The sequence below is a fragment of the Crocodylus siamensis genome, chromosome 2 (genome assembly GCF_052110815.1).
Source record: "Crocodylus siamensis isolate JL-2025a chromosome 2, ASM5211081v1, whole genome shotgun sequence".
Lineage (NCBI taxonomy): Eukaryota > Metazoa > Chordata > Crocodylia > Crocodylidae > Crocodylus > Crocodylus siamensis.
This window is the reverse complement of record NC_143396.1, coordinates 57,913,610-57,935,369: the sequence shown is the minus strand read 5'-3', so window position 1 is coordinate 57,935,369 and position 21,760 is coordinate 57,913,610. Positions and strand designations below refer to the sequence as shown.

General features: G+C 42.8%; 1 protein-coding gene across 2 annotated transcripts in view; it reads right to left on the bottom strand.

Moving 5' to 3' along the window:
* CEP135 (centrosomal protein 135) overlaps window positions 1-21,760 on the bottom strand; it is a 75,180-nt gene that overhangs the window by 37,115 nt on the left and 16,305 nt on the right. For both annotated transcript variants that reach the window (XM_090035957.1, XM_090035958.1), the window contains exons 7-15: window positions 19,608-19,736; window positions 15,185-15,400; window positions 13,872-13,937; window positions 5,678-5,828; window positions 4,812-5,005; window positions 4,234-4,377; window positions 3,252-3,395; window positions 2,158-2,235; window positions 1,850-2,001 (exon numbers count right to left, since the gene is read on the bottom strand). In XM_090035957.1, coding sequence (XP_089892083.1) covers window positions 1,850-2,001; window positions 2,158-2,235; window positions 3,252-3,395; window positions 4,234-4,377; window positions 4,812-5,005; window positions 5,678-5,828; window positions 13,872-13,937; window positions 15,185-15,400; window positions 19,608-19,736 — 1,274 coding nt within the window. The remainder of the gene's footprint in view (window positions 1-1,849; window positions 2,002-2,157; window positions 2,236-3,251; window positions 3,396-4,233; window positions 4,378-4,811; window positions 5,006-5,677; window positions 5,829-13,871; window positions 13,938-15,184; window positions 15,401-19,607; window positions 19,737-21,760) is intronic.

Sequence of the window (21,760 nt, the reverse complement as noted above, 5' to 3'; positions counted from 1 at the left end):
GAAGAGTATTACCAAGATGATGTGGGGTGGGGGAGGGAAGGGGATGACCCTCAAGGCAGGAATTTTGTTTACACACACACACACGTGTGCGAGTAAACAAAATTCCTATCTTAGAGTCTATACATGGAAAATGCATACATTTGTTGCAATTTTCCAGGTATAGAAGCTAATAATTGGAGGTTTGCCTTCAATATGTCCCCCTACCACTGCTACAGGAAGAAAATAAGCCTGGGGGATCAAATAGTCCCTTTCCTCTTTGCTTCCTCTCAACTTTTTCCCCTAGCAACCGCTTCCCCCTCTCCTTACTGTCAGATCTTGCTCTTCCTGAGCACATGAAAGTGAAGAGGAAATTTGCAAACAATAACCTTGAAATTAAACAGGGCTATAGCAATTTGACTATAATACCCTTGCACTTAGTTCATCTAGAATTGATGCATTTAACCTTTTTTTGAAACTGCTGTAAGTTTTAGCACAGGCCTCTAAACATTAACACACTTTCAAGCAGCCCTTTGGCACCTACTTAAATGTAGTACAAACTATGCATGATATTAGACCAAAGCTAAAGGCTCCTGATTTATTGGGCTAGGCCCCAGAGTCAACAGCATTTTAAGCCATGGTGACCCCACAGCTCAGTACTGCTTAGTATGTGTGTGTGTATATTCCAGACACCCTCCACAAAGGATCCATGTGCAAATTAGCCACCACTCATGACTGGAATTAAGTGTTCCTGCCATGAGTCTTGGGAACCTACAAAAATTTATATGGAGATGAAAGACAGGGCAACCTGAGTCATGGGCTGACAATAAGTTTATCTTTCCTTCGGAAATAAGCAATTTTTAAAACGCTATTTATTGGTCACCACCCAACTACACCAGTAGCCAAGGAGAAGCAAGGAGGAAGCCAGCACTTCCTCTATTCATATTTTCTTCTGAACACAAAAAGAACAATATCTATATTTCTTTAAAAGATTTTGGGTATATTTTCCTCTGATTTACTTGCTCTATAGTAATTACTAAAATATTATATAAGCAGTAGTCAATTGCCTGTCAAGAATGATGGTGGGGGAGGGAGGGGAGAGCGGACACAGACAGAGCCCTGTGACCCATCCCCTGTCTGGGCCCAAGTGGGGGAAGGAGGCTTGCTCCTCCCCTTCCCCAGCTGCTGCTGTGTTGGGCTGGGCCCGCTGCTCCCCACCAACTACCATGGCGGGCTGGCTTCTTCCCCAGCTTGGGTCCCATCACACTCCCCCTCCATGGCCCCTCTCCCCCGCATCGGTTTCAAGCCCACTCCTCCAGTTCCCCTCCCTGCCGCCAAGTCAGCCTGGGCCCACTGCTCCCCCTACCACAGCAGTCCGGCTTCTCCCCACCCTTGGGCCCAGTCCTCCTCCATATAGGCCTGGGCCCACTTCTCCCTACCTGTCACCACTGCGGTGGCGCGCCCACTATTCCCCCCACCGCCGCCATGTTGGGCCCTGCAGATAGAGATCACAGAAGGTGGGAGGGGAGGGCCAAGGCCAGTACCACCAGCCTCATCCCCCCCACATGGCATCCTGACCCTGCTCCCCCATGCACTGCTGCCATCACCTGCAAGCTCCGGTGGCCTCACTGCCCCCAGCTCCATCTTCACCACTTGCAAGGAGCTGGGGGGGGGCCTCACCCTCCACGGCCCGTGTCCCCACCATCATGGTGGCACTCCATCGGCCACCAGCTCCTGTTCAAAAGTTTGTTCACACTCTGATTCGCTTTTTGTCAGCCAATCAGAGCGCAAATAAAGTGTAACAGGCAGACAGCCTTAGGTTTTTATAATATTAGAATTTGGAGTAGAGTAGCAAATTTTAGGGTATACTTACTGAAGTGAGGATAACTCAGTTTTAAATTGTGAAGAGTCATCAGATGTTTGGGCAAGTTTGTTACATTTTGTTTTTAATTCATCTTCCAAAGAGTCTATTCTTTCCTTCAGGACAGAGATTGTAGCCTTTAATTCAAACCGTTCTGTTTCAAACTACAATTGAAGTAAGAAAAGAAAAAAGGACAGTTTGCCTAAAACATTAATTTCAGTGTTTTGCATTGGAATATATGTAATCTAACAATATTTTTAAAAAGGAACTTACTCAAAAACTTCTACCAAATAATTAAGAACAAAATTCCATTCACTTACCCCATGAATAGTGTTTTCCAGTTCTGCAATATTGTGCTCAAGCGCTGATTTGTCAAGGACAGCAGTTTCCTGTTGAATCTGAGATAGAATATCAAAGTACTTGTAACAGTTGGTAAATTTTAGATTAAAGTGATTTTAGGATTCCACCTTAAAATTGACTAAAAACAGCAATTTGATCCTGTATATATGGACATATGGCAGCTTGTTTTATTTCTAAAAGTCCTGCAAACCCAATACAGTGCTGGGATAGCTAACTAGCTTTTTATTAAAATCTTAGTCAAAATATTCAAGATTGATCCTCAGAAAAAATATACTTTAATTTACAAATGCAGCATGTCTGACACTATAATATTGATTTCTTAGTTGCTTTTCAAATACATATGTACTATAATGTACAGCAGGGTTAATTCTGAGGCTCATCAATATAGGCTTTGTCCCTGTAAAGATATTACTTGCTTGTTGGAACTAGAAAAGGTAACTCCACAAAAGCAAGAATTCTTCTCTTCATTTTTTATAATCTTAAGTGAAAATAGATTCATAGACGTTAGGGCTGGAAGGGACCTCAGATCATCGGGTCCAGCCCTAATAAGTGTTTCTCTTAAAAATGTGAAAAGAACAAGTCCTGTTAAGCCAGGCTTTGTACAACTCTTGCAGACTTTAGAAGGAGAAATACTAATTTTAGTTCGTCTACTCTGAACTGCTGCCTACTGACCTGGCATTGCACCTGCACACAATTCAGATCTTGGGTACAAAGATTCATAGTATTTATTCAATTAGTTGCCAAGTCCTATTTCAATAGCCTACTAAGATCTGTTACATATGGAATAAAATGTTAGAGTTTACATAACTGTTAGAGTTTACATGACTGTCAGCTGCTTATTTTATAGTGATCAGATGTTTTAAAACATTTCCAAAAAACAACTTAACCTTGAACAGACTATACTAAATGACCCAGTAATTGAGTTCAGTAGTGAAGAAAACGGAAGTTGTAGGTACCTAAGTAGTCATAATTGTATAAATAAGCAATCGATTAAAAATTCTGCTAAACATTAAGATCAGCTTAATGAACAGTATGGTGTGTTTGAAAAGCTCACCTTTAGTTTCTCTCTCAGACTATCCTTTTCTGCCATTATTCTTCTGAAGTCAGCTAATGCAATGTCTCTTTCTTCTTTCACATGACTTTGAGAAACCAAAGTATGTTTTGTTTCTCTTCTTAACCTATTTAATTCATCCTGCGACTTTAAAAGATAACTGCTTACTAGTGGTCATAGTTTGTAACGTTATATATAATATATTAACAAAATGTTTTTAGCATTCTGATTACATTATAGCTCTTCACATTATTTTTCAGAAAGTGCCCAAATCACACAACATTATGGTGTTTGATTTTTCCAGTGACCCTACCCTTCACTATTTTTCTCTTCCTCATTTCCTTCCACATTCAAACATCCATTACTTCAAATATCGATTACTTCTTCCTCCTCCTCACTCTCCTACTCCTATCCTTCCTGCTCCTTTTGATGCATTTAATATTTCCCTATTTTCCCTACCTTTCAGTTTCCAATTTACAAATGTAGTAAGTACAACTGATTACATTTTAGAAAGAAAAGAGCTCTAAGTTAGAAACTACTGTATTTACCTGTATGCAAGCATAAGTCTGACATCATTTGAACATGCTCCAAATTAAACCTGACCAGAAAATCTCTTAGAAAAAGTCACGTGAGAAAGGATATAGGAATCAAAAAGTAAAAGTTTTTATAGGCTATTAAGTGATAGTTAGCTAGCATAAATTAGTTAAACATGCTCATTAAGGACTTACAAGATAACATATATAGATAGCAAATACGCTATTTGTGGTCAAGGCAACACAGAATTTCTTCTTTTAGAATTTCTCTGAATTCACGAACTTACTGCAAAATATGTCTTTTAATAAAGCAATAAAATAATTATTATTAAAAATAATAATATCCTATGTTCTACCCCTCCAAGTCCCATTGAAGGCTTTTTTCAAAAGTGAAGTAGCAAATGTTAATTTATTACTCCAATAGCAACCAGATTAGTTCATTAATTATCTACCTGTTCATAAAGGACATTTAATTTGTCTCTTTCTGCAGTCAGTAATTTGACATTGGATTGAATGTCTATCATGTGTTTTTCAAATCTGTCCAACATAGCTTGTAGTTCATCTCTTTCCCTGGTGATTAATCTAAGATCTTCGCTCTGCAAAGTCATAAAATAATTATGAAAATTATTTTAAAATATTATCAGTAACAGATGTAGAAAGGTATATTACATATTCCCAAAAATAGTGATCACAATCAGCCTCCAATCCTGGGTGGGTCTCTATGGTTCAAAAGAATACATTCAAGAAGGAACAGTATTTTAGAAACCTACCCATATGCTTTGATGTCTCTTGTTTCTTTCCTCTCTGATTGGATTTTTTAACACGTTAATCAATCATTACGTAAACAGGAAAAAAGAAAAAGTATCTACTATTAGCCCAGTTACTTACTCTTCATATTGGGAATGTAGTTTTTAAGAACAGGATAAGTAATTTTCTGCTAATAATATTCAAGATATATTTTTATAGCTTCTTGAATACTACAACAAGTTTGCTTTATTTTTTCACTGCTCTTTGATAAAGGGAAAATTACCTTTTCTGAAGACCTACGGCCAGGACTAGACCTTCGCTGTACCATCTTCTGAAGATATTCTAGCTCTTGCTTATAATAATCCCTGTCATCTTCTAGAGTCTTTATAAATGCATCTAGACGAGAAGGTGATTTGTCTCCAAGAGCTATACCATACTCTAACCTCATTTTCTCCGTTTCTAAGACAAGTTCTCGTTCTGCATGGAAAAGCAATCAAAAGAGAAATAAATTATGAATGAGACTATTTTAAAGCACGCCAATCCAAATTACATTTTATTTACTTTATATGGCAAGAAAATGGGATACTCCTCTGCCTGAAGAGTGTTTGTACCCAAAAGCTTGCAAAGAACAATTTTTCCAACTATTTAGTTGGTATAATAAAATATATCACATTTACCCAAAGAACCTGGTCTGATATAGAAGTAATACATTCTGTAACACTAAAGAGCTGATAGCATACATCTACATTATCAGCTTAAAGTTTTAAAAGTTATTTCATATATAATAACAACTTGAACACTATACAATAGATTTGTCACTAATAAAAGTTTTCACCAGCAGACTGCATTTTCACAGGATTTCTTTAAATATTGGAGTTTACTATTCAAGTCAGACTTGTCTCCTTCTACACAATTGGTAAGATAAAATACTCTAATATTAGACTAGAATGAGCTGTATCCCACTCTACAAAGACAGTAACACTATCATTTAAATTACTTATATGTAATTCTAGTACTGGAATGCTTTCTTCTTTTTTGTTCCAACCGAAGCAGAAACCTTATTTAGTGTTCTTACCAGTGAATATGTCAATATTTTAAAAGCATCTTTAAAAATGTATTTAAGGAAGGAATCAATATTTAAACATTTACTTGAAATTTCTAAGTTCTCAACTTTTTCTGCAAGCCTTTGTTTTTCTTGTTCAAGCTGGTTTAACAAAACATCAAGATTTTGTTTTTCATCAGTTTTCCCAAAGAGTTCTTCAGCCAGTCTCTCTTTTTCTCTATGGCACAAACATAACTCCTGAAACAACAAAAGTACTACAAAAGTTAATACGCTCCTACAGTACCATTGAAGAAAATGTAGGGAAAGCAATTTAACAATATTTAATATATTTCTAACACTTAGGTGATGTCTCTGATTACAACTCAACAGCATGAGTATGTTAAAAGTTAATGTATTATTAATTGTTTTGGTGACAGTCATTACTGTAATTCAGCACAAGATATGCTATGATACATGCTGCATTCAGAACCTTGCAGTCAGGAATGAAACGAACAAAAATCAGGTCCATTTCATTCTTTTGCCATTTAAGAGAAGAGAGCAAGCAACGGCAAGGAAAGATGCAACTAAAGCAAAAGAAGCTTTAGTGAGTCAGATCAAACAATATTTGGCAAAAATAAAATATTCACAGTATTTCATTGATATTAATTCAACTGTTTATAACAAAATGGTCCACACCTTTTAGTAGCCAACTGTAATGTTGTTCCTAAAAGCCTACTGATGCGATACGGCATGTCATCTGAAAACACGGTATGGAAAACATCTCCAGGGAAATGTTCCTGGTGAGAGGTTATTGCTCTTAACAGGTGTTGCTGCAAATTAAGGCAGTGTGAAACAGCACCATTCCGCTTCGATTTCTGTTTCAATGTTTCAACAGAACAGTGTTTCATTTCAAGTTTTGTTTCCTTTTGAAAGCATGGTTTTGCTTCATTTCACTGAAGCTGCTTCGCTGTTTCGATGCTGTTTCAAAGTTTTGCCCATAGGCTATAATGGGGAAGCACAAAACTGCCTATAACTTTGTCATTTCTACCCTGATTCAGATGAAACTTGCAGGGATGGTAGCCCCTTCTGAGGGCATGAAGCCTGCCAAGTTTCAAGAAGATAGGTGCAGAGGTTTCTGGGAAACTGCACCTCACGGTGCTTGACAAGCAAAACAGTCACTTGCCGGCATTGGTAAGCCTCCTGTCATCTGGCAGGCAGATCCAGGGACCTGCACCTCTGAGAGGGCTGCACCGGATTCCTCCCAGGGGATGCGGCCCCTGATCTGCCTGCTGGATGACAGGAGGCTGCTACTGCCGCCTGGGACTGGTGCTGGGAGCAGCCTGCACCCAGTGCCAGGAAGATTGGTGCTGCCGCTGGTCCCAGGTGACAGGAGCAGCCTCCTGTAATCTGGCAGATAGATTGGAGGCAAGCACCCCTAGGAAGAGTCTGGCACAGCCCCCAAACGGGTGTAAGCAAGTCCCTGATCTGCTTGCCAGATGACAGGGGGCTGCTGCTGCCAGCTGGAGCCAGCAGCAGCACCAGTCTTCCCAGCGCTGGGTGCGGGCTGCACTCAGGGCCGGTCCCAGGTGGCAGGAGTAGCCTCCTGTCATCCAGCAGGCAGATCAGGGGCTTGCACCCTGGGGAGGGCTGTGCCAGACTTCTCCCAAGGGTGCGGGCCCCTGCTCTGCCTGCTGGATCACAGGAGGCTGCTCCAGCTGCCTGGGACAGAAGGCAGCACCAATCTTCCTGGCACTGGGTATACTGTGCCAAACACCAGTCCCAGGCAGCAGGAGCAGCCTCCCGTGATCCGGAAAGCAGATCAGGGGCCCACACCCCCAGGAGGGTTGCAGGACTTTGCCAGACTCCTCCCAAGCATGTGGGCCCCCAATCTGCCTGCCAGATCATAGGAGTCTGCTCCTGCTGCCGGGGACTGGCGCCAGGTACAGTTTGCACCCAGCAGCGGGAAGATTGGCACTGCTGCTGGCCCCAGCCGGCAGCAACAGCATGCTGTCATCCGGCACACAAATCCAGAGATCGGCACCCGCGAGAGGGCTGGAGGCTATGCAAGAATTCTCCTGGGGGGCACAGCCCCTACATCTGCACGGGATGACAAGAGACCGCTGCTGCCACTTGGGACCAGCATTAAAGCCAACCCCGACCTCGAAACTCGAAACATTTTGAAACTTTCAAAATGGTTTGAGTGCCCTTGTTCAGTTTCAAAGCTATTTCAAAGGCTTTTGTTTCATTTTGATTTCACTGTTTTGAGCTCAAAACGCATCACAACAGTTTCAAAACGAAGCACCCCAAGAAATTTTGCACAGCCCTACTGCAAATGAGCATCAACTACACTTTATTTTATCCAACCACTTTTGTACCTGGTTAATTGCTACTTGGTACATATATTTCTATTATGACACACACAGTATCTGTTAAATCAAATACTGTATTTCATACATGGCATTTAACAGTGACATTATTTACTATACCGGACAAAAGAAGCTGAAAGCCAATATTAATTTTCCTTTTATTGGTGTCAATCCAATATGCACCCAATATATCAGTGCACCTCTAGTAACAGGCAACCAAACAACAACTACATTTACAAATGACAGAAGCCAAAAAAAAATAGGATGGATGAACTAGAATGCCTGGTATTTAGTGGTGTCTTTCACATAATAGGTATGTCAGAGACCTGGTGGAAGGATGACAATCCATGGAATACTGAGTTACAAATGATATAAGAATGACAGAGTAGGATATACAGGTGGAGGACTGGTACTGTACACTATGATAGTACAGAGAACAATAACATAAAAAAATATCTGGAAGGGAAACTACCACAAAATCCCTGTGGGTAGATATTCCTTGAACAAAAGGAACATAGTATTATGATTGTACTACTGAATATCTGAGCGTGAGTATGAGGGGCTTATAAAATGCTTAGGACAGTGATCCTCAACTAGGTTATCATAGCTGTGAGATTCTATTAAAGAGTGTATGAGGAAGTAAAAGCTCTTCTCTCCAGTCCGGTTCCCTGCATTTGCCACAGCTACTCAGTGGTAACTGCAGCTGCTGTTCTGGGGACTGCCATTCCTGCTGCCTTTCCCCACTCTCCTTCTGGCCCCATCAGTCTCTGTTCCAGCTGCTCCCATGTTCCCAACGACAAGCTTTGCCGCGGGCAGGTGGAGAGACCTAAGTGGGGTCAAAGCAGCATTTTGCAGTGCAGTTCATCCCTTCTGCTCTTCCCATGACCCCAGGAACACCATGAAGGACCACGGGGTGGTTACTGGCATATGAGACCCTGCAGGAGCAGACTTGGCAGCAGGGACTAGCCTTGCCCTCTCAATTACACACTGGGGCAGGGAAGGGACAGAAAGTGTAAACGGAAATGTCTGTCCCCCAACCTGCCTCATCTGGAGCAGTAACTCATAACCTTTTATAGCCTCAAGTCACCACTTCATATCGTTCCTGAATTTAGATTGTAGCTCAGTGTAACGGGAGTTCTTTGAGGGTGTTAAGAAGTACATGGACAAGGGGAATACAGTTGACATAATATATATGGATTTTCAAAGACTTTTCAAAAAGTCCCAAACTAAGGAGTCGCTACGGGATTAGAGGAAAGGTTCCTTTGTGGACTGAGAGCTAGTTAAAAGATAGAAAGCAAAGGCTAGGCCTACATGGCCACTAGTCAGGATGGACAGAGGTCAGAAGTAGGGTCCCTTAGGAATGTGTGTTAGGCTCAATTTTGTTCAATATTTTTCACTGATGACCTGGAAATAAAGGTGTACAGTAAATGTCAAAGTTTGCAGACGATACTAAATTATTCCAGCTAGTCAAATCGCAAGCTGACAGAGAGGAGATGCAGAAAGATCTCATCAACCTTAGCCCGGGAAGTCTGCTGCTTCCCGGGGGCCCGCATCCGAGACATTGCGGAGAGGATCCCGCAGCTCCTCCGGCCCACAGACCACTACCCCATGCTCCTTATTCATGTGGGCACCAATGACACGGCTCGGAGCACCCCCAGCCAGGTCATGAGGCGCTACAGGGAGTTGGGAGCAGGGCTTAGGGGTCTGGGAGCTCAGGTGGTGTCTTCCTCGATCCTCCCAGTCTCGGGCTATGGGCTGAGGAGGGAGAGGAGGATCCGCGCGGTGAACCAAAGACTGCGGAGCTGGTGTTATCAGGAAGGCTTTGGCTTCCATGACCACAGCCCGCTCTTTGGAGAGAGAGGCAGCGAGCTGCTGGGAAGAGATGGCCTCCACCTCTCTCCCCTGGGGAGGAGGCTCTTCTCAGCCAGGCTGGCTGACCTGCTCCACCGGGCTTTAAACTAAGCCTGCTGGGGGATGGGGGGACTACTGCCCCTGCTGGCCCGCTGAACGGCCCTTGCAAAGCCAGCGGACCAAGGCACTTAAGGGGGCACTTAAGGGAGCTCACCCCTGCCCCAGCCCTGGCAATCTGTGGGCAAGGCAAGAGCCCCCAAGGGCACACTTGCCTGCCTCTACACTAATGCCAGGAGCCTGGGCAACAAGCAGGACGAGCTCGTCCTCCTGCTCAGTGCAAAGAAATATGATGTCATTGGGATAACGGAGACCTGGTGGGACTCCACCCATGACTGGACCACGGGTATAGAGGGCTATACCCTATACAGGAGGGATCATGTTGACAAAAGGGGCGGGGGTGTAGCTGTGAAGGAAAGCTACATGTCCCTGCAAGCTGATGTTGGTGACCAGCATGGACAGCTAGAGACCCTCTGGGTAAAAATTCGTGGGGAATTCGGCACAGGGGACACAACGGTGGGAGTCTACTACAGACTTCCCACTCAAAGTCCCGAGCTTGACCAGGAGTTTGCCCGGGAACTGACTGAGGCCGCTTGCTCCAGGATCTTGGTTGCCATGGGTGACTTCAATTACCCGGACATCTCGTGGGAGGATCACTCAGCTAAATCTGAGCGGGCGCAAAGCTTTCTCTCATGCGTGGATGACCTCTAACTGACCCAAGAGGTCTATGGGCCAACGAGAGGCAAAGCGCTGCTTGACCTGGTACTGGCTACGGGGGATGACCTAATCGGCGACCTAGTGATCAATGGGAAGTTGGGTGACAGCGACCACGAGCTGATCACCTTCACCATCCGCCGTAAAGCTGGCAAGTCAGTCAGCAACACAGAAGTCCTTGACATCAGAAAAGCCGACTTTGACAAGCTCAAGAGGCTAGTCGGTCAGGCCCTCAGGGACCATGACCCCAGGGAGATGGGAGTTCAAGAAGAGTGGTTGCTTCTCAAGGAAGCGATCCTCGGTGCACAAGCTAAATCTATTCCAACACGGAGGAAAGGCAGCAAGAAGGCACAGCAGCCCCCCGGCTCTCCAGAGACCTAGCGGACCTACTGTGGCTAAAAAGGAAAGCCTACAAAGGATGGAGGACGGGATTCACCTCCAAGGAGGATTACTCTGCGCTGGTCCGGTCCTGCAGGGAGCAAACCAGGAAAGCCAAGGCTGCAACTGAACTCCAACTAGCTTCAGGCATCAAGGACAACAAAAAGTCCTTTTTCAGGTATGTGCGGAGCCAGAGGAAAAGCAAGGGCAATGTTGGACCCCTGCTAAACCAGATGGGGCAACTGACAACTGACACCCAGGAAAAAGCCAACCTATTAAACAGGTACTTTGCGTCAGTCTTTCATCAGTCCCATGGGATGCCCATGCCTGCTATGGGACAGGGAGATCCGGGTGAGGGGGATCCCCTACCCTCCATCAATGCTGACCTCGTGAAGGAACACCTTGAGAACCTGGATACCTTCAAGTCAGCTGGCCCTGACAACCTGCACCCCAGGGTACTCAAGGAGCTGGCGAGCGTCATAGCCCAGCGCCTGGCATGGGTCTTTGAAAACTCCTGGCACGCTGGTGTAGTGCCCGAAGACTGGAAGAAGGCCAATGTGGTGCCGATCTTTAAGAAAGGGAGGAGAGTGGATCCGGCTAACTACAGGCCCATTAGCCTGACTTCTATCCTGCGGAAGATCTTAGAAAAGTTTATTAAGGAGGCCATCCTTGAGGGACCGGCCCAAGCTAACATTCTAAGGGACAGCCAGCACAGGTTTGCTGCGGGTAGGTCTTGTTTGACCAATCTCATTTCCTTCTATGACCAGGTGACCTATCACCTGGACAAGGGAGAAGAGATTGATGTCATATATCTTGACTTCAAAAAAGCTTTTGATCTGGTATCCCATGATCACCTCTTGGCCAAACTGGCCAGTTGTGGCCTTGGCTCCACCACGATCCGCTGGCTGGGAAATTGGCTTCGTGGTCGGACCCAGAGGGTTGTGATTGATGGCAGTCAATCATCATGGTGCCCTGTAACCAGTGGGGTCCCTCAAGCCTCTGTCCTGGGACCCATACTGTTCAACATCTTCATTAATGATGTGGACATTGGAGTTAGGAGTGGACTGGCCAAGTTTGCCGATGACACCAAACTTTGGGGCAAAGCATCCACGCCAGAAGATAGGCGGGTGATCCAGGCTGACCTGGACAAGCTCAGCAAATGGGCAGACGAGAACCTCATGGTGTTTAACACCGAAAAATGCAAGGTTCTCCACCTTGGGAGGAAAAACCTGCAGCACCCTTATAGGCTCGGCAGTGCTACGTTGGTTAGCACTACAGAAGAAAAAGACTTGGGGGTCATCATTGACCACAAGATGAACATGAGCCTCCAATGCGATGCTGCGGCTAGTAAAGCGACCAAAATGCTGGCATGCATCCATAGATGCTTCTCGAGCAAATCCCGGGACGTCATTCTCCCCTTGTACTCAGCCTTGGTGAGGCCGCAGCTGGAGTACTGCGTCCAGTTTTGGGCTCCACAATTCAAAAAGGATGTGGAGAAGCTTGAGAGAGTCCAGAGGAGAGCCACGCGCATGATCAGAGGTCAGGAAAACAGATCTTACGATGACAGGCTGAGAGCCATGGGACTCTTTAGCCTGGAAAAGCGTAGGCTCAGGGGTGATCTGATGGCCACCTATAAGTTTATCAGGGGTGACCACCAGGATCTGGGGGAACATCTGTTCACCAGAGCGCCCCAAGGGACGACGAGGTCGAACAGTCACAAACTCCTGCAAGACCGTTTCAGGCTGGACATAAGGAAGAATTTCTTTACTGTCCGAGCCCCCAAGGTCTGGAACAGTCTGCCAGCGGAAGTGGTTCAAGCACCTACATTGAACACCTTCAAGAGTAAATTGGATGCTTATCTTGCTGGGATCCTATGAGCCCAGCTGACTTCCTGCCCTTTGGGCAGGGGGCTGGACTCGATGATCTCCCGAGGTCCCTTCCAGCCCTAATGTCTATGAAATCTATGAAAAAAACCTAAATGAGTGGGCAAAAAAAGGGCAGATGAACTGCAGTGTTAACAATAACTCGAGTTATGTGTACAAAATGCTGGGTTTTGACCTAGGTGTTACAACTCAGGAAAGAGCCCTTGGCATCACTACAGATAGTTCTCTAAAAACATCAGCTTAATGTGCAGTGGCAACCAAAAGAGCTAATAAAATATTAGCATCATTAAGAAGGAAATTTAAAACAAAATGGTGCTCCTACATCTTGAATACTGTGTGCAGCTCTGGTTTTCATCTCAAAAAAGATACAGTTAGAATTACAAAAGGTACAGAGAGGAGAACCAAGTGATCAAGGGTATACAGCACCTGCCATACCAGGGGAGAGTTAAAAAAAAGAGAAAGTACTTCTTTAAGCAGCATATAGTTAACTTGTAGAACTAATTACCACAGGATGTTGGTGAGACAGATAGCATAGCGAGGATCAAAAGGGATGAGAAAATTCAAGGATGATATATTTATTAACAGGTATTAAATAGAACAGTCAGAGATGCATCTTCTGGCATCTCAAAACCAGCAACGAAGGATGCCAAGAAGGGTAATGAACAAGGGATAGATTACTCTAGATATACCTTGTTCAATGCTCTCCCTCTAAAGCAGTGAGTCTCAACCAGTGTATTAGGGCACCCTGTGGTGCCACCAGGTCATTTGAAAGGTACTGGGAGTTATGAGGACGTGAGCAGATAAGCAAGGCTCAGACTTGTCCCTGACCCTAGTGCCTAGCCTTGTATAAGGAGGTAAGCTCTGTAATATATAAATTTGTTTGTGAAATTGGGTGTCGCTCAAATCACAAAATTATGGAGGGGTGCCTCATGTCCAAAAAGGCTGAGAACCAGTTCTCTAAAGCATCCACTACTGCCACTGCTGGAGACAGATAAAATGCACCACTGATCTGACCTAGTATGTCACTTCTCTCGTTCTCACATTCTACTTACCGACTTAAGTCTTGTTACTGTTTCTTCAAGGTCTTGAATTTCATTGTGTTTTCTTTTAATCTCTTTCTATTAAAGTTAAAATGTATGTTAAGTCATGCAAACATTAGAAATTATTGCAATTTCTTACACACACAAAAAAACTGACATTATATACAAAATACTTTTGAAAGACATGTGCAGCTTGCTTATTTCTATTTTGCTAAAATCTAAGTATGCATATATAGCCAATATAATACTAAGTCAATCAAACAGAACACCTAAGATTTTTCCAGTCAATGATTACACTGAGATCTTAAATTCCATGTTATTTATTCAATAAAGTCCAGAAATAATGAAAATGTATAGAATAGAATTTGCCACACACACACACACACACTATTAAAACGTAAAGCAGTAGAAAGACTTACTGCACAATTCCTCAGAAAACCCCTCTAAATAAAATTGTTGTTACAAAGAACTTGGTCTCTCAAGTTGGTTTTGGTAGTTTTCCTAAAAGCTCACTACTCTTTAAATAATTAACTTGACTAAAATAGTAAAATGGAACCCTCCCCCCGACACTCCCCGAGCAACATTGCTTTGTTTAGTAAGGTTGCTGATTTATCCTGTTCATTTTCCTGATCATTCTGAATGGAATCCTATATAGCACCAACAATATACCTACATAAAGTTTTTATGGTGTTAAACATACCATCCCATAATATTTTTTTTTGTTATAGTTCCTCACAGTTCATTCAGGGCAGTGACCCATCATTAAGGAATTCCTTACAACAATGAAGTAATTCTGAAAAATGCTTCTTAGGCTGTCCCTACATGTTAACAAGTATCGTGCAATTGCCTGGTTAACTGTGCAATTACCTTGAAACTAGTTACATGTGCAAAGTACTTAACAATAAAAAGCTCCAACCAGTTACAAAGTTAGACCTAAAAAAAAGTATACTAACCTTACAGTTGGTTGCTATCAAGCTTCATTTGCACATACAGCAGGGTCTCTCTCCCCTTCAGTTGGGAGCCCAGTCAGGTCTAGGCTCCCAACCACAGAGGTACACTTTGCCCAGCCAGGGCTGTGAGCCCTCAGGAGCTGCCAGGACCCAGAGCCCCGCAGCTGCAGGGTCCCTGCAGCATACCTTCTCTGAAGGTGAGTGAAAACCCCGGGGCAGGAAGATCACCACTGGGGGCTCATTGCACCTTTACCTGAACATTGATGGGGCCTTAGTAAAAGAAGGCAGAGCTAGCCTAGTGAAGCCAGCATAAATAACTTTGGCAAGAGTTGATCAGGTTTTAAATGATCTGCCCACATTATAGTATTTGCTTACCTTGGCTTCCTCAATTTCCTTATCTGCCGTCTCAAGCACAATTTCTTTATGTCTTTCCAACTGCTGTGCCAAATGATCTATCTCACTGAGTTCTTGACATAGTTCTTCATTTTTATTGCTTAAATGAACAACTTCGCTAGTCACATTTTGTTTGGTGTCCAAAAGATCTTGTATGCGATTTTCAAGTTCTCTATTTGTTTCCTGAAGATATTCAACCTAAGATGTTTTTATAATTAAAAATCTAATAAAAGCCCCATTAAACAGAATTGTCACATTCCAATGGAAAAAACATAGCACCTCTAATACTTCTGAAACACTGTACATGCTTTTTTTATTCATTAAGGCAGACAAGGTTCTTTGGGTGAGTCTGATATCTTTTATTAGACCAACTTAAATAGTTGGAAAATAATTATTAAGCAAGCTTTTGGGTTCAAAAACCCTTCATCAGGCTAAGGAAGTTTCTGCAATTGGTGTGTGCTCTTCCTGGATGGAATGAAAAGTAAAGAAGCCAGAGGCTGGTCTGGTATGCATACAAGACAGGTAGTCAGTGAAAACGTAGACTGAGGACTTAATGGGTGACAGACAGGTTGGGGGGGGGGGAAAGAGAGAGAGAGAAAGGGGCATGAATAGTGGAGAGATATTTGGGGAGTCAGCTGTCAGACAGGTTATAATGTGTCATAAATCCAATGTCTATATTTAGTCCATGATTTTTAGTATCCAGGAGGTTGATGAAGTGGAGTTCATAAGCTTGTCTCTGGGAAGTGTTTTGTAAGTTTCCTTTGAAGATCAGGACAGAGACTGGCGAGAGAGTAGTTTTCTTGTGAGAAATGTGCCCCCACAAGTAACTGGGTATTCCTGTCTTTGATAGATTTCCGGTGTGCATTCATTCTGGTGCGCAGTTGTTGTTTGGTGTTTCCTACGTATTTTCCATCAGGGCATTTGGTGCTTTGGATGAGATATATTACATTTCTGGAGGTGCAGCTGTAAGATCCCAGATTGCTGATGGCTCTGTTGTGGGGTGTAGTGATTGTGGGGGTGGAGAAGATTTGTTGGCAGGTTTTGCATTTCTTGGCATGGCATGGTCTGGATCCATTTGGTGTGTTCTGGGCTTGAGGAAGTTTGCTTCTGGTGACGAGGTTAATGAAGTTCGGTGCTTGTTTGAAGGCTAGGATGGGTGGCTCTGGGAAGATCTTTTTAAGAATAGGGTCTCTTTCTAGTATGGGTTGCAATCGTTTGATGTTTTTCCACACAGGTTCAAGGGAACGGTGATACGTCATAACCAGTAGTGTGCGATTTGTGTGTGTGTGTGTGGGGGGGTGTTCTGTACTGCAGCAGTTCTTCACGTGGTATGCAGATTGTATGTATGAAAGAGCCACCCGCATACCACGTGAAGAACTGCTGCAGTACAGAAGAAACCCCACCCACAAATCGCACACAGCTGGTTACGACATATCACCCTTCCCTCGAACCTGTATGGAAAATCCTTCCCAGAACCACCCAACCTAGCCTTCAAACAAGCACTGAACCTCACTAACCTCAGCACCAGAAGCAAACTTCCTCAAGACCAGAACACACCAAATGGATCCAGACCATGCCATGACAAGAAATGAAAAACCTGCCAACACATCTTCACCACCCCCACAATTACTAAACCCCAATTACCCATGGGGGAACATTTCTCACAAGAAAACCACTCTCTCGCCAATCTCTCAGTCCTGATCCTCAAAGGAAACTTACAAAACACTTCCCAGAGACAAGCCTATGAAATCATAGACTAAATATAGACATTGGATTTATGACACATTATAATCTGCCTGACAGCTGACTCCCCAAGTATCTCTCCACTATTCATCCCCTTTCTTTCTCCCCACTCCCTAGCATGTCTCTCACTCACTGAGGAGTCAATCTAAATTTTCACTGACTACCTGTCTTGTATGCATACCAGACCAGCCTCTGGCTTCTTTACTTTTCATTCCATCCAGGAAGAGCACACACCAATTGCAGAAACTTCCTTAGCCTGTCAAAGGGTTTTTGAACCCAAAAGCTTGCTTAATAATTGTTTTCCAACTATTTAGGTCGGTCTAATAAAAGATACCAGATTCACCCAAAGAACCTTGTCTCCCTATGTGCTTAGACCAACACAGCTACAACCTTTACACCTTTATTCATTAAAGCATTATTTAAACAGGGAAAAACACTGTGGTACTTCCTTTCTTAAAATACAATAATAATAATGAATAAGCAAAACTGTGAACTTATACGGAGTTAAGGCTGTAGCATTTAACAATGCACTGGGCTCACGACAGCCTTCCAGAATGAGTTTATTTCCCATTGGAAAACCAATAAAAGGAGAGTTAATATACTCTCACCTTAACAGGAACCCATAATATTTGGTCCCAATTCACTGGACTTCCCTGGGTCTCGGTGGGCTGAAGCACTGTTTCTTCCCCCTAGCTCCTCTGAAACATTTCCAACTTGTCTTTCACAGCATAATAGAAATGGAGTACGATGTACCAGTTGCCTTAGGGCTTCAAGAAAATAGCAAACACCTTAACTCTTAATACCTCACTCTTCAGGGCATCTGACCGTTGTGTATGGGTGTCTGACCAGCACTGCACTTTATATAAAAGATAAGGCACAAGAGGTCAAATGATTTATAAAACAACATCCTGAATGGAACACCCATTTTTCAATTTTTTTCTTCCCCTGAGGAGATCCATGAGAGTACTCAAACTCCAATTAGAGTCCAGAGCAGCTTTTCCCAGCTTAAGCTGGTTAAAATGACCACTTCCAGCAAGATTATTTAAGCCACTAGGGACTGCCCACTGTGTGGGTGGCACCACTGTGCGCCCCACCCCATGGTGCTTGTAGACCTTTGTGTTGAGCTAGAATCCTTTCAGCTTGCATTACAGTAGCTTTAATAGGCTTTTCACTGTATTAACTTTAAGTTAGACAGGCCATATTAGCATAAGTGGGGCTATGAGAAGCAGTGGAAAAAGAACTGAGTCATAAGCAAGACAAACTTTTTGAAAGGCCTAGCTAGTCTTAAGACATTGATATTGATTTTGGGTTCAGGTCAGTAAATTCTAGATGACCAACAGAATGACAGTAGAACATCTTCTTTCTGACCACATCTGTTGAAGTTTCTACCAAGTAATGGCATAAGCCTTTGTTTGAGAAGGGGGTGGAAAAGAGGGTTCAATACTCTGAGATGTGCTTCTCTGGCAACCTTTGCTGTGGTTCCCATCTGTAGATGTAATGAAAATCCAGCGTCCCTTAGAACTAAATTTCTGAATTTGGATAAGAACTCCCTAACAGGCTGCCCACCTGTTAGAAATTCTTAGGACTTTAAGATGTAGAGGTTTTAAGTTGTAAGAGTGCTCATTTTTGCTTGGACCATAAAAGTACATCTAGTTATATACTGTTTCTTCTTCATTTGCTAGCAATATTCGTAACGGAAGAATTCTAAAGTTTGTTTCTGCATTCACTCCTTTGAAGGACTCATTTTGCATTAGAACAGGGGCTGTCAAAAGAAACCCTCAGACCTTCAAATCTACTCAAGGGGACAAAACACTGTGAGCACCCACCCTCACCTTCAGCTCCCTTGCCACGGGCTTCCTGGGTACCACAGTTTATTCTGTGCTACAGTGCCCTGCCTTTTAGGGTAGGGGCAGGCAGTAGAAACTGGAAGAGGGAAGGAGAGCCTGGAGACCACACATGCTGCTGCAACCAGAGTAGTAGCTAAGTGAGAGCACCAGGGCCACAAACTAACCCTTTGTGGCCCACATGCAGTCTATGAGCAGCCAACTAGAGAGCCCTATCTTACAATAAGTCTCCTTTAATAACTTTACAGCCTCCTGTATCATGAGATATCCTGATCACAGATCATTACTGCATGACCCTATAGCAAGATAACTCCTCCGTTAATAAATCAATTCTTCTGGATAGCAGTCAGCCTATTGTTTAGAGCATTTTCATTTTAGTGGTAGAGAATCAAATAAAGGTAAAAAGACAGAAAAAACAAGCTGCAAATTCAAAATGAACTTTGTAGCTTAACAGAAACAATAATCTTACATAAATTCCTATATCATACCTTTCTAAATCATTATCAGCCTACTATTCCATTTCTACTGTGTATTCTGGCAAATCTCAGTGCTTATTAAATACAGATAAAAGTTTATAAATTATCTTTTTAAGAAAATTATTCAAGTTTTTACAGATAGAGCCCTCAGAGACTGAAACTATTCTACAAAAAAATTAAATCAACTGAAAATATATTTGCAAAACAAAAGACTAAAAATATTACATTAACATTTCATTAAGTTGATTTTGTTCCCAGCATAAATAGTTTTTAAGAAAAGCTACAAATCAACTTATAGGTTGCTAGTATTTATAAATTGAACTCAATGATAATAAACGTTACCTGCAAATTTAATTGGGCAATAAGCTTCTCATTGCTCTTACTTCTAGATTCCAGAGAAATAATATCATGAGAGCGACCACCATCCAATGCTAATACTAGACGTTCTATTTCTTGGTCTCTCATTTCAACCTTTGGAGATAAAACAGTTTTTCCTTTTAAGTGATTATTTATTTCCAAACAAATCATAAGTGAGGTTTACTTTACAAATTTTAACTAGGATACATGGATTACCTGGGATAGCTGATACTGCTTTGCCAGCAAAATCCCTAGTGTGGATGTAATTATGTTGAATGTGTGCTTTCATCAGTTTAGTTCCTGGTGTTTGGGGAAGTGATGCAACAAGGCCAATAGAAAAAAATCCATTTCAAGAAACACAGAAGGGACTGACTCTGCATGAATTAAGATCTAAATAGAAAATGAAGCATTTGGGGGAAAGGCAGTGGATATTTCAAGAACCTGAAGCTTTTGCCTGCTTCGTTTGCTTAGAGCCACAGGCTACATCTTCTCAATACAGAAAAAAAAAGAGTTCCCTATCTCTTTCTTAGCAGTAAAGAACTGCTGAATAATAGATATACCTATGGCCTACAAGAGAGTCAAATTATAAATATTTGTTCTCGAGGGGATATTGCGAGCAAGCAACAGATAAGTATATCACCTGTGGACTAGAAATCCTACTCCCCAGAGCCTCTTTTTCCATCACTGATACACGTCTCAAGAGAAGACAGGTTTAGTTCTAAGCCAGCCTTTCATCATGGACTAAGATGACCTTGGTTTCAGTTGGTAATACATGTTTTAAGACTGTTACAGATTTTTTAGTGAATCAAAATACAAAAAAATGTCAACAAAAAAATCAGTTGCAATTCTGATGTTTAGATTACTCATTACACATACCCAACTGTAACACTTTGACACAGATCTAAGGAACTGTTTTACCACTATTCTCCCTAGCCACAGATCCTATCAAATTGAAGGACTATACAAAACTGACATTAGGATTTTTAGGATTATCAAAATGATTCACTGCATCTCTCCCTTCATTCCCAACTTTAAGGCTACAGGAGTGAAAACCAAATTGATATTAAAAAAAAAAAATGTCTAAAAGGATATCTTAGAGACTGGGAACTCCTACTCCCAACTTAGGTATGTTCTGTCTTCTCTCCATTTCAACTAGAAACATAAAACAGTTGGCAATATCAACTTAATTTTATCACTCAAAAGCCCCACCCTATTCCCTACAAGTTTTCAGCCTTAAATCTATTTAATAAAATACATTCACTAACCTGAAAGCTGTATGTTTTGCCGTTTTTCTCCTACCTCTTCCAACTCCACACAATTTCTATCATTTTTGATATCTTTGGAAGACTGCATTTAGTTTGCTTTAGGGGTAGTTGTGGGTGAGGCAGGGGGGTGAGGTGAGGCAATATAAGGCAGTAAGGGACAGGACAAAAGATAACAGAATTGTAGTGACTGTGAAAAAGCCTTCTCATTTCCTACTTATTCCACTTTGTTAATCTACCATTTCTCCAAGGTCCTCTTTCAGCTCTCCTAATAATTAAACTAAGAAATTAAGCACTTCACAAACAATAACTGATCATTACATAACCACTGGTGTGAGGCAGGACTGTAAAACTAATAGGTCTGTGTGAATAGGGAAGTATTTGATTTGGATTTGGCCAATTCAGAGGACAGCGATTCGATTTGGAGATTCGGATGATGGTCCTGAATCAATTCAGCCGAATCAACTTCGGAAGATTTGGCAATGATTCAGAGAGATTTGGTGATTTGGATTGGCCGGGGAGAGGCAGGCACAACCAGGAGGCTCCTCCAGCTATGCTTGCCTCTCCCAGGGTGGGGGAATCTGCAAGAGAAGTCCCCATGGCTGCCCTGCCCAGTCCCATGCCCCACTCTGCCCCAGCCTAGCCCCATCACTTTAAAAAAAAAAACAAACCCAAACCCCCTATACTCACCAGCTGCATGAGTGGCGACTGAGGCCTCTGGGTGCAGAGCCACCTTGCGCAGCACAGGGCAGCAGGGATCACCCCCCCACCTACCTTGGCACCCACTTGGTAGCTGGGCCATGGCATGGCTGCAGCACGGCTCAGCAGGGTGCTGCGTACTGCCTGAGAGGTAGGGTTGCTGGGGCTGAGCGCTGC